We start from the raw sequence: 18576 nt of genomic DNA on the forward strand, positions 1-18576 counted from the left end.
CGATCTACGATAATATATTGTGTGGCGGTCTTAAAGAGGAAGGTTATCCGCACCTGTTCTGTTCTTTTAGTTACCCTTATTGATGCTATTAGTTTTCTTTATTGTAGTTACAAGTTACCTTATTTTCAAGGCTATTAACTCAAATGGTAGAGCAATGTACAATATTGTACATGGTGTGGGTCAAGCTCCACGTAGCCACTACCTATATAAGGTCACTTATATTTTTGGTCTGATTCACTTTTATATTTGGATGTACAGTAAAATACCGTAGATCGGGGGCACACAAATTTTTTTGTAACTGATAAGCCAAGCAAAAACATGCAACAGATACAAGAGTAATAAACATTATCCAGGAGTATTATCCATATTCAAATAGTTGTAACTTGTAAGCGAGAAATAATTGGGTGATGTAACAGATACAAGCATTATTAATGTTGTACGTTGAACATAGATAACGTGAAGCACCCGTGGCCTAATGGATAAGGCGCTTGACTTCTAATCAAGCGATTGTGGGTTCGAGTCCCACCGGGTGTGTTATTCTTTTCTTTTTTCTTTTTTCTCTTTTCTCTTTCCTTCCCTCCCCAAACTATCTACTTTTAATATCCTATTTTTAAATGTCAAATAATTTTTTAAAAACTAATTTTTAATTATACTTAATTCGAAAAATTAAGAACACCGGGTGTGTTATTCTTTTCTTTTTTCTCTTTCCTTCCCTTCCCAAACTATCTACTTTTAATATCCTATTTTTAAATGTCAAATAATTTTTTAAAAACTAATTTTTAATTAAACTTAATTCGAGAGATTAAGAATTAAAATCATACCTTAGAAAAAATAAATTACTTGGTGCAATGTCCAATATCCTATTTTTTAAATAAGGAAAGTTGTTTTCCACCCTTAGAAAATAAACAAAGGAAAATAAATAAATAAAAATTCATAAAAGTATTTTCGACAAATAAATGAAGCCCTAGTGCTTAAAAGACCAAACCATAGTAAAGCTAACAAATGCCACCCTCTCAAACAAATCTATACTATTATTAAAACTCCAAGGCAAAGAATGTCATATTGCCACATGTCGCTTCTATATAACGATGACGTGACATATCGTCATCTTTGACATGGCAATGCATAGAAATGTCTTGGTCATGAAAAAATGTTAGTTATACGTTTCGAACTTGTGACCTCTCATATGTTAATCACACATTTAAACCACTATGCCACAACTCATTTTGTTGTTTCTTATACGTTCAAAATTATATTAAATCAATATAATTAGAAAGTGATCTAAATCATTTCATAACAGTCTTACACATTAAATAGTCATTAATTTTACTAGTTACTAATCCTTATATGATAAAGTTTATTAAAACATACTCAAAGCAAGATACATTGTAATCTAACAAATAACGAAATATATAATAATCTAATTGGTCCATTTTTATACTATCCGGGGCATAGCCCGGGGCTCTAACTAGTTATATAATTTCGTAATTTAAGAAAGTTAGTTACTTACAAAAATTTGGTGCCTTTACTAATTTACTATCTAGTTGCGTTATTCAACCAACTGTATATTATGTGCATTGACCTTACCCTTACTCTACCCATCTTTCCTTTTCTTTTCCCCAAGGATGGCAACGCTTCGGATATAGATCATATCTTACTAGATCCAGATCAAGATCCGTTTTCCACACATGGATCCAGATTCGAATTTACGAGTATAAATTTTTTGAATCTAGATCGTTTCTCACACATGGATCCAAAAGTTTTGGATCTAGATCCAAATTCGTCGGATCAAACGTATTTATGGGTCGAATCTGGATCCACATTTAATGTTTTTTTTTCCTTCAAACAATATTATTTTGTGTTAGTTTTTACAAAAAAATCGAAATTATCTGTTCAACCTATAATGAAAAATATATTCTAACTTAATACAGAAAATAAGTATCAAAATCATAAAGCATTAAAATAAAGTTCAAATTATCCATTAGTGTTCTCATTATGGTCATGGATGTATTACACATACCTGAATTACCCGAATTCTCATATGTGGTGTGTTCACATTTGAGAAAATGACGCGGTGGACCTCGCTAACGTGCTGTTAACGGAGCCCAAAGCGTCCATTTTTGTTTGGGCGGAATTTGAAGCCTAAAAAAGTAATTGTTCTCCGTTAACTACCCACCCACTTCCCATTTATTTCTCATTTCCTCTTCTTTTAAATTTTAACCGCCTTTTCTCTTTCTCTTCTTTTTCTCTTCGCCATTTTCTCTTGCTTCTTTTTCTTCTCATTGTCATTTTCATTTTCCACTTCAATTCTCCATTTTTATCTGCGTTTCATATGTCTTTGTTTCCATTTCATCATTATTTTCTATAATTGTGGTGAAATTTAGAATTACTAGTGATGGTTTTGTAATTCGTGTACCCCTTGCCGCTGATCAACCAGTTTTTGCGGTTCCTCCTCCTCTTTCTGCTTAAAATGTTGATGAATCTACTTCAACTACTAGTAAGTTGACCAAATTTCGGCTTCCTTTTTTCCTCATTTTTGTTTTACTTTTTTCGCGCAGTAACCCTAATTTTACTAATTAGTAACACTAGATCACCTTGTTCGTCATTCATTATTTCATTTGATGTTATTTTGTTTTGTTAACTTGTTTTACAAATATGTACTTTCACATTTGAATTTGAGTACAGAATTGTCAACTTCAAATTTTAATTTAATTTTTTGTTTAACTGGTTAATTTTTTTTACATCTTTTTTTGTTACTTGTTGTTTTCTATCCAGTTACTTTTGCTTTTAGTTTGAATCACTTTGTATATATTGAGAATATGTGTTGTTTTTGTAGGTGTTGATGATGTTGTTAATTGTTAACCCGTGCTTGGGGAGGATAGATTTTTTGACGTTGTTGAAGGAGAAGAACGTGATCCTAAGCCTAAGGAATTTGATGATAAATTTCCTGTAATAAATAAAATTTGATCAACATATTGATTCTGGGAATATTCTTTGTTTTTATATTTTAACTAGGAAAATTTGGTAATATTAATCCAACCTTTGCCCGGTTTTCTTTTATTAATCCCACCTACGACATATTTTTTTAATAATCTCACCTTTACTACCCAACGACTTTTATTAGGCTTAAGTGACCGGTAATCGGTGAAAAAGTCATCGAGATGGTGATGAATTGATGATGATGACTGAATATATCAAGAGAGAGTATTGCCACGTAGGGACATATTACCGCCTACAATAGGTTTATGACGTGTTGGGCACAATAAAAGTCGTTGGGTAGTAAAGGTGGGATTATTAAAAAAATATGTCGTAGGTGGGCTTAATAAAAGAAAATCAGTCAAAAATTGGATTAATATTGCCAAATTTTCTTTTTAACTAAGTAGTTTGTTACTCTAGAGTTTATTGTGGATTACTTTTGTTTTCTATTTATATTAATTCTTGTTACTTGTTTATTTGCACTAATCTAAGGTACCTTTGAAGTTTGATAATGGTGTTACTTTTATTTACACTAGAGGTTACAGTTATAATATATTTATGTTACTTTTTTCATATGTATGGATTTATGTTACTGTATTATATAATTAATAGTAGAGGTAACTGTTATGATATATTTATGTTCGTTATTTTGTTGTATTGTATCTATTTATGTATGTCACATGTTACTTGATATGTATGTTATTAGTTACTTCTCTGAAAGATATTGGTTACTTGTTGTCTACATTCGACATTACTTTATTTGTATTTTACATATATACTTTACGTGTATGTTACCTGTTACTTGATATGCATGTTACTAGCTACTTTTATTTCATGTTTTTTGTTTCTTCATTCGTATATATCTCAATGGTTACTTTATTTGTATTTTACATGTTACTTCTGATGTATGTTACCAGTTACTTGATATGCATATTACTAGCTATTTTTATTTCATGTTTTTGTATGTCCATCTGTATCGCAGTGGTTACTTGATAGGCATGTTACTTTTGCTGTATGAAAGATGTTACATTTTGATTCTTCATATATTTTACATAGTCTTATATGTTATGAATTACTTTATTTGTATTTTACATGTTACCTTACCTGTATGTTTCATGTTACTTGATATACATATTATATGTTACTTTGTAATGTGTATTGGAATTACTTATAATTTATTTATTGCAGTTGTTCTATATACAATGTTAACTTGTTCAATAGTAAGATTTGATTACTATAATTATATTATAGTGTACTTTTTTTTAATTATAATTGTGTTGTTGTCATTCATATTAGATGTAATATGTTTCATTAATAAAGGTTACTCACTTTATATTTATGTGCGATATTTTCAAATGCTTTTGACTTGTGTGTGTGCGCTGGCGCGGTGGTTGTGTGTGTGTTTGTATTATGTATATTTGAGGAATGACATTGAGATTAAAACAAATGTTCCTGTAAAGAATTCAAATGAAATGCCCAAAATGTGATAACCAAGGTTGTGTCTGACATTCTTCTTGGTCTTAATACAGATATTCGACATCAATCAAGTAATGTTGAGGTTCTTGATAATTTTCAAGATGATAGGGGTTACCATTCTGATGTTAATAGTTAGTCATAGGCATACGTTGATGATTAGACACTTTTATAGTATATCTAAGCACAAGGATGTAGAGTATGAGAATTAAGAACATAGCTAAAAAGTCATAAGAACAAGGTGATTAGGAAAAGGATTAATTCTCCTAATTTCTAGAAGCATTTAAGAAAAACTATTTGCTCCAAAAAGGTATCCATGGCATTTAGAACTTCTATTGGTTTGAAGTAAGTGAACCCAAGAAGATATCTAGAACTAGACCGTCCAATGTGATGAAAGAGGAGATGAATGTTGATTTTCCACCGAAGGGAAGCAAGTTGTTGAGAAGTTCATCTCGAGTTTCCCTTGATCCTCAGTCAGCTATGGTAATCCAACCCAAAATTCTTGTTGATTTGGTTTCGAAGAAGAAGGGAACTAAGGGCTTGGAACTTGTGAAGGATGATTCAAGTAAGGCTATATAAGTTATTGATAAGTCGACACCTTCTATAAATTAAAGAGTGTTACATAATGTTTTGTTGTTACTGTGATATTTCTTTTAGGTTTTTAATTACTTTTATGAAGTTTAGGAACTTTGTGGTTATCTGTACTGTTATGCACTACATCGGCTACTTTGTGTTTACATATACTATTATTTTGATTCGTATTTGTTTACCATGTGTTATTCGGTTTTGGGGTTAATTGATTTTTTGGATTTTTCATGAAATGCCCCCGACTTTTGCTATAATTCACCAAACGCCCATCAACTTTCAATAATTCATAAAATACCCCTATTTCAATACTTAATACCTCAATTACCCTAGTGACGTCATCAACCCCAATTTAACCCACTATACCCTAATTAACCCACCCATTAACACTCCCCCTCCCCCCTCCCTTTTCTTTCTCTCTCCCCCTCTCTTCTTCCTTGGCCTTTTCTCCATGGCTGCCTATTCCACCTTCTTCTCAGATCCCCAATTAACCATCACCACCAACGTTTCTGACGCTTACTCCTTAACAGTCCAATTAGCAATCCCATAATTATGCTTCACGGTCGAACCTGTACCCAAATTATCATGAACCTGACTTGGATTCCCGACCTTTCCTCCGCCGTCTACCGCCGCCACCTCGACGCCTTCTCTCCTCCTTCCTTCTCCATCTGCTTTCCGCCCTCCTACTTCCAACTTCATGTCGCCATCGCCGCCCTGTCCGCCTCTTGTCGCCACGCCTAATCTCTCTCCTTCCCTCACCCTCCTCATTGATCAAAATCGAGGGTTTCTAATATGCAGGCTTAGGTCGATGCTCATTTAAGCCTTATCTTGAGCCTTCCCTGAACAATTACTGTTTGGGCTCCCAATTGATTCTCTATGGGGCCACTAAGTCCAAAGCCCAATGGCTCTAAACAAACAGTATCAAACTCACCAATGGCTAGTCAGCCATCCATCAAGGCCCAAGGCCCAATAGCAATAAATGACCTGTGGGCATTTATTGTGCAAACACTATAAATAGGCCGCCAAGGCTCACACCTCAAGGTACGTCCAATTTATCGCCTTAAGACTACTCTTCTAGAGAACTTCTCTCTAGAATCCGAGCATCATTCTTACTTAGGCATCGGAGGGGCTTTCCTCGGAAACACCCCCGAGGCCAGTGACTTTGCTCTTGTGCAGGTGAATTCGGACTCCACTCATTCAAACAAGCAAGATCTTCAACACATACAAAAGGGCCTTCATTCGAAGCCCATTGTTTCCATCTTTACAACACCGGAACAATTTGGCGCCGTCTGTGGGGAAGAACACTTCAAAGCCTTTGGAAGACATCAACCACCTCTTTCCGCGAAAATGGTGAATGATGTTGTTAACAATGACGACGATATGATGGTGCGGTCAGATTCAGAATCTGACCAAGAGGGGCACCCTCAATCGATGGCGAGGTCACAGCCAAGCAGAGCTACGACCGCCACAAATGCAGGACCTCCGATTCCAACTAGGGAAGAGCTCACTGCGGCCATGACCATCATGCAAAACTTCCTCTTCAATGAGAAGCAGCAAGGACTGGCAAACGACCGCAGAGAAGAGAGGAGGACCAGGCGAAGGCTGAACGAGCCACCCAGTGCGGAAGTGTCCAGACCCGAACGAGAACTCCTTCCCTTGACAGGAACACACTTGACGTCGAGGTGGACGGAAAGCACGTGGGACACCCAAAAAAGGGCACAACAGCAACCAGATTGGTTTGCGAGACCATCGCCTACTCCAACAGCTCTCCAAAGCGAATCAACTACTCGTAACACTCGGATCCGAAGCTCGGTGCTCAGCAGGTTGAGGCCCTCGGTCCACTCAAGGTTAAGACCTTCGATCCACACGAGACTCGGGGTAGGTGAGTCGAGCAGATCTGGCGAACGACCCGAGGTCAGTAGCCGAGAAAGAAGAAGAGACAGGAGGCATGATCGAACCCCTAGCCCCCATCGTACGCCCGAACGTTCTAATCATAGAACCTCGGCAAACGAAGGCATCAGGGCTAGACTCGGGAAAAGAATCATGACTCCTACGTCATCCCCTTTCTCGGACGAGCTGATTATGGAAGAAATACCGAAGGTAAGACTGCCAGCTCACCTAACCTACAGCGGAATCACAGATCCGAGGGATCATGTCATCTCCTACGAGCAGCAAATGTTCTTGAGTCCCTACTCCGAAGCATGCTGGTGTAAATACTTCCCAACCACGCTAACCGGAGTGGCGGGAGAGTGGTTTAGATCGCTGCCGAAGGGATCGATCAAGAGCTGGAAAAAGCTGAAAAAGAGATTCTGCACACAGTTCGTGAGCAACAATCGCCCCGAGCGAACCACAGCAGAACTGACCTCAATCCAACAAGAAAGAGACGAAAGTCTGAGAGAATTCATGGCCAGATTCATGAAGGAATCAACAAACATACCAAACTTGCAGCCAGACGTGGCCATCTTCGCCTTGAAGCACGCGCTCCAGGAAGGGAAGTTCCGTGACGAACTCTCAATGAAGAACCCCTCCAGAATAGCTGACGTGCTCCAAATGGCTGACGCGTTCATCAGAACCGAGGAGTTCAACAAGGCCGCTGCAAGACTGAAAGGATCGTCGGATCCGAGAGACACAAAGAATACCCAGAGCAAGCCCGAGGGTAGCTCAAGGAAGGGGAAAGAGAAAGTAGGAGCTAGAGAGATGAGCCCGAAGAAAGACGGGAGAAGGGGTGAACTTCAACCCAAGTACACCAACTACACTCCACTAGCTCTGCCCCGAAAGGAGATATTCAGCCTCAACAGAAATGATGAAAAGTGGAAACTACCGGGGAAGCTCAAGTCCAACCCAGCTCGGAGAAACAAGAACAAGTGGTGCGAGTTCCATGATGACTTCGGTCACCATACCGAAGAGTGCAACTCGCTGAAAGACAACATTGAGGACCTCGTTCGCCGAGGCTACCTGAAACAGTACTTGTTAGACCGAAGGGAGGAAAAAGAAAAGGCCGCAAGCGGCAAACAACACGAGCAACCCCAGAAAAGGGTCTACGAAGCAACAGGGCACAAGAAAAATGACATCCTAGTGGTGTTCGGGGGACAGAAGTCTGGCCAGGCCAGCAAAAAACACCTAAGAGCCCTCTCCCATCGGGTCAACTTCAGCGCGGTTGGAGACAACCAACCACACCCCCCAAACATGACCTTCACTGCTGATGATTGCTTCGGAGTCCAGTACAAACATGACGATCCTCTGGTCATTTCCATGGACCTCAACAACCACAACGTACATCGAGTGTTAGTCGACGGAGGAAGTGCCGTCAACATCATCTTCAGAAACTGCTTCGAGCAGCTGATCCTCGAAGAACCAGAGGAAGCACTGACGAAAGTCAGTTATCCTCTGATCGGATTCAACGGATCCGCAGCTATCCCTCGAGGAAAGATCACCCTGCCAGTCACAGTGGGCGAAGGCCAGGCAGCAAAAACCCTTCGGGACGAATTCTTGGTGATGGACTGCGACTCCGTATACAACGTAATCATGGGGAGAACCATGATTCACAAGATGCAAGCAGTCCCCTCCACATACCACCAGCTGATGATATACGTCTCGGATGCAGGATTCGCCGAACGAATCAGAGGTGATCAAGAAGTGGCGAGAAGAACCTGCCACACTGCTGTCCGAAAGCCCAAACTAGGGGACGGCCCCGAGGAGGAAAAAGGAGCTACGGGAGAGGAAAGCGAGGCAAAAAGGAGAAGAGCAAGCACGAGCAGCTTGTCTCCCGCGGAAGTTGATGCTCGCCCCGAAACCCTATCCCCCGAACCGGATCAAGAAATGGAGGATATCTTCCTCGAAGATGATTCAGACAGGAGCGTCCGAATAGGCAAGGGCCTAAGCTCGGGGCTCCGAATCGATTTGATCCGATTACTCAGGGATCATAAAGACATCTTTGCATGGTCAGCAGCAGATATGCCAGGGATAAATCCGAAGCTGATTTGTCACAAGCTGGATGTCAACGCTGAAGCTCGGCCAATCAAGCAAAAAAAGAGAAATTACTCCTCGGAGAAAAACAAAGCCATCGCCGAGGAGGTTAAAAAGTTGCAAGAGGCCGGATTCATCGAACCATGCATGTATCCGAAGTGGCTGGCCAACGTGGTGATGGTCAAGAAAGCGAACGGCTCATGGCGAATGTGCGTAGATTTCACAGATCTGAACCGAGCCTGCCCCAAAGACTGCTATCCCCTGCCAAGGATAGATCAACTGGTTGACTCCACCAGCGGCCATGCACTGCTCAGCTTCATGGATGCCTTTTCAGGCTACCACCAAGTATTCATGCACCCCGATGACAGGGCAAAGACAGCGTTCATCACAAGCGCAGGAGTGTTCAACTACAAAATGATGCCTTTCGGCTTGAAAAATGCCGGAGCCACCTACCAGAGGTTAGTTGACCACGTCTTCGCCGACCAGAAAGGGAGGAATGTGGAGGTTTACGTGGATGACTCCATCGTAAAAAGCATCAAGGAGGAAGACCATGTCAAAGACTTGGCAGAGACCTTCGGAAATCTGAGAAAATACAGCATGAAGCTGAACCCAAAAAAATGCGTCTTCGGGGTGAAGTCAGGGAAGTTCCTCGGATTCATGGTGAGCGAAAGAGGAATTGATGCGAACCCAGACAAAGTCCAAGCGGCATTGGATTTACCCGAGCCGAAGACCAAGAGAGATGTGCAGAGGCTAACCGGCAGGTTAGCCGCACTAACAAGGTTCATATCAAAAGCCTCGGACAAGGGAGCTCCCTTCTTCAAGGCACTGAAACCAAAGAACCTCCCCGGAGGAGAAGCAGAACCAGTCAAGAAAAAGGGGGTCCCGAGGAAGGTGGATCCCGAACTAATATGGGAACAGGAGCAAAAAGAAGCTTTCCAGCAACTCAGAGCCCACCTAGCTCAACTGCCGACACTGGCCAGACCAAAGGAGGGGGAAACCCTGTACCTATATGTCGCAGTTAGCCCTGGAACCGTCAGCGCAGTGCTTCTTCGGGAAGAAGAAAGGAAGCAACAGCCAATCTACTTCACCAGCCGAACACTCACAGGGGCCGAAACCCGGTACCCACTCATCGAGAAAGTCGCATATGCAGTAGTGGTAGCTGCCCGAAAACTGAGGCCATACTTCGACTCCCACCAGATCACAGTGCTAACTGACCAACCGCTCGAAAGAGTACTCGACAAAATAGAGAGGTCAGGAAGATTGGCTGCCTGGGCCTTCGAACTATCAGAGTTCGGCATCAAATATCAGCCGAGGACAGCAATCAAAGCACAAGCATTGGCAGACTTCTTGGCCGAGTGCTCATACCAGGAAATGTTGGATGATACGAAAAGCACTTGGGAGGTCTTCACTGACGGATCTTCCACAATAAACGGCTCAGGGGCAGGAGTTGTACTGATCCCCCCGACGGGGAAAAGCATAGAGTATGCATTGAAGTTCGGCTTCAAAGCAACCAACAACGAGGCCGAATACGAGGCCGCAATCGCAGGGATAGAGCTTTGTTTATCCCTGGAGGCCGAACATGTTCGCCTCAAAACTGATTCCCAGCTTGTAGCCAACCAGATCCGAGGGGAGTATGAGGCCAAATGGCCCAGCATGACAGCCTATTTAGCAAAAATTAAATCCTTAACGTCAAAGTTAAGATCCTTTGAAGTCATCCTCATTCCCCGAGGACAGAACACGCAAGCAGACGCGCTGTCAAAACTCGCAAGCTCAACACTCATCGACCTAAACAGGTCGGTCCACGTGGAAGTTCACCAAGAGAGAAGCATCGACTTGCTACCCACCACAGTATGCAGCTTACGTACCGAACCTAGCTGGATGGACGCAGTAGTTGCATACAAAGAAAGGGGAGAACTCCCCGAAGATAAGCTGCAAGCGAGAAAACTGAAAAGATTCAACAGATGGTTCATCATCAGCGCCGAAGGAGAGCTCATGAGGAAATCATTCTCTGCTCCGCTGCTAAAATGTGTGGGTCCAACAGACGCTGACTACATCCTAAGGGAAATCCACCTCGGGATATGCGGAAACCACATTGGAGGTAGGACATTAGCACATAAAGCCCTTCGGGCTGGGTACTGGTGGCCCACTATGGTTTCCGAGGCAAAGCAGATGGCAAGGAAATGCGAGAAATGCCAAAAGTTCGCACCAGCCATCCATCAACCAGCTCAAACCCTACAATCAACACTGTATCCCTTACCATTCGCACAGTGGGGGTTAGACATCATTGGTCCCTTCCCCTCAGCGACGAACCAGAAGAAGTGGTTGATTGTAGGAGTCGACTATTTTAGCAAATGGATCGAAGCCGAAGCTGTCTCCTCCATCACCGAACCTCAGGTCCGCAAGTTCATATGGCAGAACATCATCACAAGGTTCGGCATACCAAGACTGATGGTCTTCGACCACGGGAAACAGTTCGACAACACCCCGTTGCAAAAGTGGTGCAAACAGTTCGGCATACACCTAGCATACTCGGCAGTCTGTCACCCACAAAGCAACGGGCAAGCCGAAGCTGCTAACAAACTCATCCTCAACGCACTCAAGAAAAGAGTCGAGGATGACAAAAATAAATGGTTAGAAGAGCTACCCGGAACGCTATGGTCCCTTCGGACCACTGAAAAAGAAGCTACCGGACAAACACCGTTCCACCTTGTATACGGATCCGAAGCTGTAATTCCTGTGGAAATCGGAACAGAAAGCCTGAGGATCCAGGCATACAACAGGTATGATGGGCTACAAGGAGAAAGCAACAATCAACTTCTATCCGAAGCTCTAGATCTACTGGACGAAGCTCGGAACGATGCAAGGACACTCAACGCAGCCTATTTGCAGAGGGTCAACAAGCATTACAACCGAAGAGTCAACGCCAGACCCCTAAAAGTCGGTGATCTAGTACTCAGAAACGCCGCCTCGGTTCAGAAAGGACGGATCCATGGCAAACTCTCAGCCACTTGGGAAGGACCATACATCATCCATTCCGAAAAAAGGCCAGGCACGTATATGCTGAAACAGTTAGATGGAACAATTCTGAAGAACCATTGGAATACCGATGTTCTCAAGAAATATTTTGTATGATCTCTGTCTGTAAACCAAGTAAGTTGTTTAATGTGAAGAGGAAAGCCATTTGGCACCATGTGTTTCATTGAACTCATCTCTATATTTATTGTCCCCTTATATATATATGCAGCCTCGGATCTGATCAATCCGAGACTAAAAACAGGTTGACTTTGTCCATTCCTTGATAAAATGCAAGAAATGACCAAATCATACACTTCAGGGAACCGTCCAGAATCCTCGGATTCGCGGTACCCTAATAAAATTTGTTCGCAACAAACAGTCGCTCGAATCAAGTTATAAAACTCCGGCTCAGATCCACGGATCGCCGAAGGCATAACTAAAGAGGCAGACTAGCGATCTCTTGCCCAGGTTTCCGAACCACAAGAGATCGGAAGAACAATCCAAACCTCTGAGCAGATCGACGGATTTGAAGAGTCTGGAAACTAAAGAGTCTCTTAGCAGATCTACGGATTTGAAGAACTCGCAAAACTAAAGAGTCTCTTAGCAGATCTTCGGATTTGAAGAACTCGCAAAACTAAAGAGTCTCTTAGCAGATCTACGGATTTGAAGAACTCGCAAAACTAAAGAGTCTCTTAGCAGATCTACGGATTTGAAGAACTCGCAAAGTCAAAGAGCCTCTTAGCAGATCTACGGATTTGAAGAGCTCGCAAGGTCAAAAGGTTTTTAGCAAGTCTACAGAAAGAGGAGCTCGAGAAATCTACGGATTTAAAGACCTAAAAATTGCGAAAGAACAAGTTGAAAAGAAGCAGCCAAGTAACAAACATTCATTTTTTATTCAATATTTGGGGGAAGTACAAATACATCGAAAAACCTCAAAAATTGAAAACAAAATGAAACAAGTTAAAATCGGCAGCCATCAACAGACAATACCGGCCTACCGAAGTACTAAAGAAAACAAAAAAGAAATAAGTACAACGCAGCGCCGAGGCAAAAGGGGGGAAAGGCAAGCACATGTTCGGAAGTCCTCAACTGGAACCGACCGACTCTGAAGAAGACGACTGCCCGAATCCCTAGCTCTTGGGAGTCTCAGGAGCATCCCCCAGAGGAGCATCCTTCGAAGAACCCCCAGCAGTAGTATCACCTTCGGAAGCCGCCTTCTGGGCCCGAGCCTCTGCAAGAGCAGCTTGGCGTTCAGCTTCAGCTTCGTCTCGATCGGCCTGGCACTCCACCAAGTGATCCTGGGCCCTCATCCAGAGCGGAACCTTCTCATTCCAAGGGAAATGAGGCATGTGCTTCGCGAACATCCGCCGAGCACCCAGGATGCCATTCCAGTATTGCTCTCTACACTGATCAGCAGTGTAGAGGTCAACTCTCTCTTGCTCCAACTTCCGAATGGCAGCATCTTTCTCTCGGATCTTCAGCTGGAGAACGGGCACCTTGTCAGCTTGATTCTGAACAATCTCCCGGTGCTTGATAAACTGCTGAAGCCTCGCCTCCGCTTCCTGGCTCTGCTTAATGGCCGCCTCAAATTTAGACGTCATCTCCTTGAGAAGACTGTCTTTTTCTTCAAGTTCGCTCGCAAACTTGGCAGCCATTTCTCTCCTCTCCCTGTCGAAGGAAGCTATCTTTTCAGCATCCTCTTCAACTTGGAAAGTGAGCCTCCCAACTTCGGCCCCGATCTGTTCCGCCGCTTCCCTAGCCTCACGACTGTACTGAAGGTACAGTTGCTTGAGGTCCACCATCTCGGCCATGAGCTGCCCAGCCTTCTGGTCCAAGACAGGGATATCACGAGCATAAGCCTCCTGATACCTCCTCAGCTGCCTTTCCTCAACCGAGCTACACTCGGAAGCGAACGAGGACCAGAAAACAGCCTGGGAAAGAAGAAAAGACAAGAAAAGATGAGGAAAGAAGACAACAAACCAAAAACGGAACTCAAAACAAAATTTCCAACACTTACCTCATTCAGATAATATTGGGCCATCATAGCTGGGTTCCTCTCCTCAGCTCCAGGAACCCTCCACTGCGGGTTGGCCCGAAGAAGATTCTCCCGTGCAGCTTCGGGACCCACCAAAGATCCCACGTGAGCCATGGGGTTCTCCCCCAAAACCGGAGCTCTGGCATAGCGAGCCATCGCTTCCCTTACCTCCTCGGGGATCCGTTTCAGCGGAACATCCGAGCAAGGGTCAGCGTGGATCAGTCTATCCAGGGCCGAGGTCGAAGTGGAGCCCAAGGTCGAATGACGCCTCTTCCTCGTCAGACCCTGCTCGGGTTCCTCCTTCTCAGCTTCGGGAACCTCTACGTGAGCTTCGGTGAGATCCACCATCTCCTTATCCGGACTTTTCTCCCTTTCGAGAGAAACGTCAGCAGCTTCTTCCTTCTGCTCGGCCACAATAGGGACATCCGAGCCAGGAACAAGGTCGGCTTCAATTGCCTCCATCACCTTGGTTATATCCTGGATCTCGATCCCTAAAGCAGCAGACGGCTTCAGCGGAGAAGGGATGGTATCTTCCTCAGCCAGCGGTTGGTCCACGGGAGGCGGTTCCACAACCACCACACTCTTCAACTTCTGCCCGGGCAAGGGCATGAAGTGAAGGAGGTTTTTGGGAGGAGGCATGACTTCCGAAACCACTTCCTACAGGGCAAACGCTCAAAGGTCAGTTTCAGAAAAAGAGAGAACAGACCACAAAAGCTCTAAGTCAGAACAAATACCTTCTCCGAAGACTGATCAGCTTTCGCCTTCTTCGGATGCGCAGAAGGCCTCAAAAGAGTGCTGCTCTTCCTTTTGCGCTGATCCTAAACAGAAGAAACCAAGGGTCAATAAAGGTAAAACAAGACAAAGGAAGGAATAAAGAAAAATCGCGAAGTACCCGGTTCCTAGATAAAGAGATATCTATCCGAGCCGGAGATGAAACCGAAGGAACGGCACGCGGCACAGCGTCAGTCCCAGGACCCTAAAAAGATGGTCCAGGACCAAGACGTTAGCCGACGGCCAACCAAAAAGAAAGACAAACAAAAGATATTGAGACTAGAAACACTCACCGGATCCGAGGTTGTCCTCAAATCAGGGAGCACGACTTTCACTGGAACAGCTTCGGGAGAAGAGGCAGAATCCCACGGATCAGCTCGAACTTCAGATATCCGAGCGGCACCCGACGGAGACAGCACGTAATCCTTCAAGCGAGGATTACGAGGATTCTCCTTCCCGAACTTATAATCAGGGGCCGAGTCGTGAATGGTCTTCAGATCCAAAGAAATACCCAAGACCACAGGATCAACGCAGCTGAAGCCGTACTCTGCAGAAACAAAGCACAAAACGAAATCAGTAAAACGAGACCAAAAAGGAAGAGGGCAAACTTACTAAAGCACGGTCCCAGCCGAAAGACACCTACCCCTGTCAAAAATCCTGCTGAGACCGGCAACAGCAAGAATGTCCTCCCGCAAAATATAGTTGAGGTTCGGGAGCCAGTTGGACGGCAATTTGTAGTTGTCCTCCCGAGCCAAAAACCACTGGAGGAGATCCACGTAGTGGTGATGGTTCCGATCCGGAGCAGCCACGCTTCGCATATCAGGATCAGGAGTCACAAACCACTTCGGAGGGCGGTAAAAATGTGGATGCTTCGGATCTGTCGGCACACGAACGAACAACCACTCCGTCTTCCAGTTATGATCAGAGCTGAGGTAAGGGTAGGCCGTAATATAGTTCGGCTCCCCCTTTCTTCGGGATCTTTTGTTGATAATGGTCCACCAACCATACCCATCCCCCTTGGAAGCGTGGTTGAAAGACAGATCGTGCAGATCCCGAAACACGGCAACAGAGCATGGAAAGTTAATAAAATCGCACACCCATCTAAATCCGATGATGTGCCTCATAGATTTGGGGGTAAGCTGGGCCAAACTGATGTTATACGACACCAGGAGCTCGGATATGAAGGGATCCAAAGGAAAGCGGAGGCCGTTCTCCAAATGATGAGTATACACAGAGATGAACCCCCTCGGCGGATGAGTCACCCGAGGACGCTCCTGGTCGGGAAGCTCGCACCAGTACCCCAAGGCGTGCTGGATTCCGTATAACTCTTCGGCCCTCCGATGGTAATGCCCCAGCTTCGCCTCCACCAACCAGTCACCACTGACCGATTTTTCCAAGGGACCATCGATCTTAGTGGTCTCATGCAGAATCGGGGCATACTTACCCTGCGGATCAGCTTCAGTCCAATGAACTGGAAACTCAGGGTAGGAGCGGCGCACACCCGAAGAGCCAGCCTTTTTACCAGAAGTTGCGCGTTCAGACACGCTAGACCCGCCAACAACATCATCTTTCGAAGCATCCCAACCAGTCGAACGCCTCTCCACTGACCTCTCCGAAGGCCGAACCCTCGAAGCTTTCGGCAACCTTCCCGAAGGCACGTTCTCCCTCTCACTAGAGGAGCCAACGACGAACTTGCTCTTGCCCCTATTCTTTGCCATGGCCGCGAATTCTCGGTCTAGGGTTGAGATTGAGGGGTAGAAGGAAAAACGAAGAAAAAAAGGAGAATTCAGAAACAAATTACCTTCTTCCGAAGCGGAATTCGCCGATAAAACGAACAGCACAAGTTCCCGAAGTCCAAAGTTGGCCGAATTTCGTAGATCTGAAGAAACAAATCGCACTGCGATCGCCGGAATTTAGAGAGAGAAAGGGTTTGAAAGAAGGAGTAAAAAGTTCGAAAAGAGCAATGCACCCCGTATTTATAGAAAAGAAAAGGGGCGCATCAACTTCCTCAACCCACGATCTACACGGCACAATACAACTCCCAACACTTGTCATCAATGCAAATCATCCCTTTTCAGAAAAAAAGAGGGAACTTTCGGACTTCTGACAGCTGGAAACCCACCCATTTAATTCTAAATGGACCGGGTCTGGGGGGCATGTTGTTTGGGCTCCCAATTGATTCTCTATGGGGCCACTAAGTCCAAAGCCCAATGGCTCTAAACAAACAGTATCAAACCCACCAATGGCTAGTCAGCCATCCATCAAGGCCCAAGGCCCAATAGCAATAAATGACCTGTGGGCATTTATTGTGCAAACACTATAAATAGGCCGCCAAGGCTCACACCTCAAGGTACGTCCAATTTATCGCCTTAAGACTACTCTTCTAGAGAACTTCTCTCTAGAATCCGAGCATCATTCTTACTTAGGCATCGGAGGGGCTTTCCTCGGAAACACCCCCGAGGCCAGTGACTTTGCTCTTGTGCAGGTGAATTCGGACTCCACTCATTCAAACAAGCAAGATCTTCAACACATACAAAAGGGCCTTCATTCGAAGCCCATTGTTTCCATCTTTACAACACCGGAACAATTACAATCCCCAAATCTTCAATACGAAAATCAATCCAAAAAAATACTTAAAACCAATACCAAAAAATAATGAAAACTAATCCAAAAAAATTGAAATAGACGGAGGTGGAAATGAAGGGGACGATTCAGTCGACAAAGGTGGTTCTCAATTTTCGTCATTATTGTGCCCTATTCTCTGACGCTGGGAGCTTGATTGGTTATGAGATTTTGGTTTGTAAATTTTTGATTGATTTCGACCAGTGAGGATGGTGCCTTAAAATTCCGGCAACAAGGTCTAAGGTGCGGTGAAAATGAAGGAGAGAAAGAAGACGACATGGTGGCTTCCATGGCAGCTGAAATGGTGAGAGAGTGAACAAGTGGAAAGAAGCAGAGGGAGGGGAGAGAAAAAAGAAAAAGAAATGGGTGTAGTGGGTTGTGGGTTGATTAGGGAGTTAATTAAGGGCTTAATTAAGGGATAAGTGAGTTTATTAGACGTTAATGAAATACGTCATTTATTATTTGGTGTATTAAGTATTGAAATAGGGGTAGTTGGGATATTAAATATTGAAATAGGGGTGTTTTATGTATTATTGAAATTTGATGGGCATTTGGTGAATTATAACAGTTATTCGGGGGTATTTCATGAAAAAAATGATTGGTTTATTATAGGGTCAATGACGTCATTAAAAGTATTTGGTGTATTAAGTATTGAAATAGGGGTAGTTGGGGTATTAAGTATTGAAATATGTGTATTTGATGAATTAATGAAACTTGATGGGCGTTTGGTGAATTATGGTAAGTGGGTATTTCATGAAAAATCCGTTAATTTTTTGTTATATGTTACTGTTACTGAATTTTAGGGTTACTTGTTCTCTATCTTTATTTATCTACACGTAGTAAGTTCATATCATATACCACAACTGACATTTTTAAAACAACGTGTTTGTTATTATGATTTCCACTACATGTTAACCTTGGCTTCATCAACGTACAAAGGTTTATAAATAAAAGTTCACAAATATTAATCCGCCTTCACGTGAGGAGCCGGCGCACATTGCGCGTCGGTCTACACTAGTTAACTCAAATAAACGCAAAACAAATATGATATTGACTTGTTTATTTTTTGCATTTTTTATCGTAAGGTGTTAGCATAATCATATAAAATTGCTGCGTGATTAGGGATAGGACTA

At 43.5% G+C, this 18576-nt stretch overlaps 1 protein-coding gene and 1 non-coding gene across 2 annotated transcripts; one reads left to right on the plus strand and one right to left on the minus strand.

The window, feature by feature from the left end:
• The first annotated feature begins 461 nt into the window (after nucleotides 1-461).
• Nucleotides 462-534, plus strand: TRNAR-UCU (transfer RNA arginine (anticodon UCU)). Its single transcript has one exon. It is a non-coding gene; the product is annotated as a tRNA-Arg (tRNA).
• An 11648-nt stretch (nucleotides 535-12182) lies between these two features.
• On the minus strand, nucleotides 12183-15214 carry LOC130460715 (uncharacterized). Its single transcript, XM_056828188.1, has 5 exons — nucleotides 15115-15214; nucleotides 14943-15026; nucleotides 14785-14868; nucleotides 14033-14707; nucleotides 12183-13946 (listed from the first exon to the last, which is right to left on the minus strand). The coding sequence occupies exons 4-5, from the start codon at nucleotides 14687-14689 to the stop codon at nucleotides 13146-13148; spliced, it is 1458 nt and encodes a 485-aa protein (XP_056684166.1). The 5' UTR covers nucleotides 14690-14707; nucleotides 14785-14868; nucleotides 14943-15026; nucleotides 15115-15214; the 3' UTR covers nucleotides 12183-13145.
• Nucleotides 15215-18576: the final 3362 nt, after the last annotated feature.

Source organism: Spinacia oleracea, chromosome 5 (genome assembly GCF_020520425.1).
Source record: "Spinacia oleracea cultivar Varoflay chromosome 5, BTI_SOV_V1, whole genome shotgun sequence".
Classification (NCBI taxonomy): domain Eukaryota; kingdom Viridiplantae; phylum Streptophyta; class Magnoliopsida; order Caryophyllales; family Amaranthaceae; genus Spinacia; species Spinacia oleracea.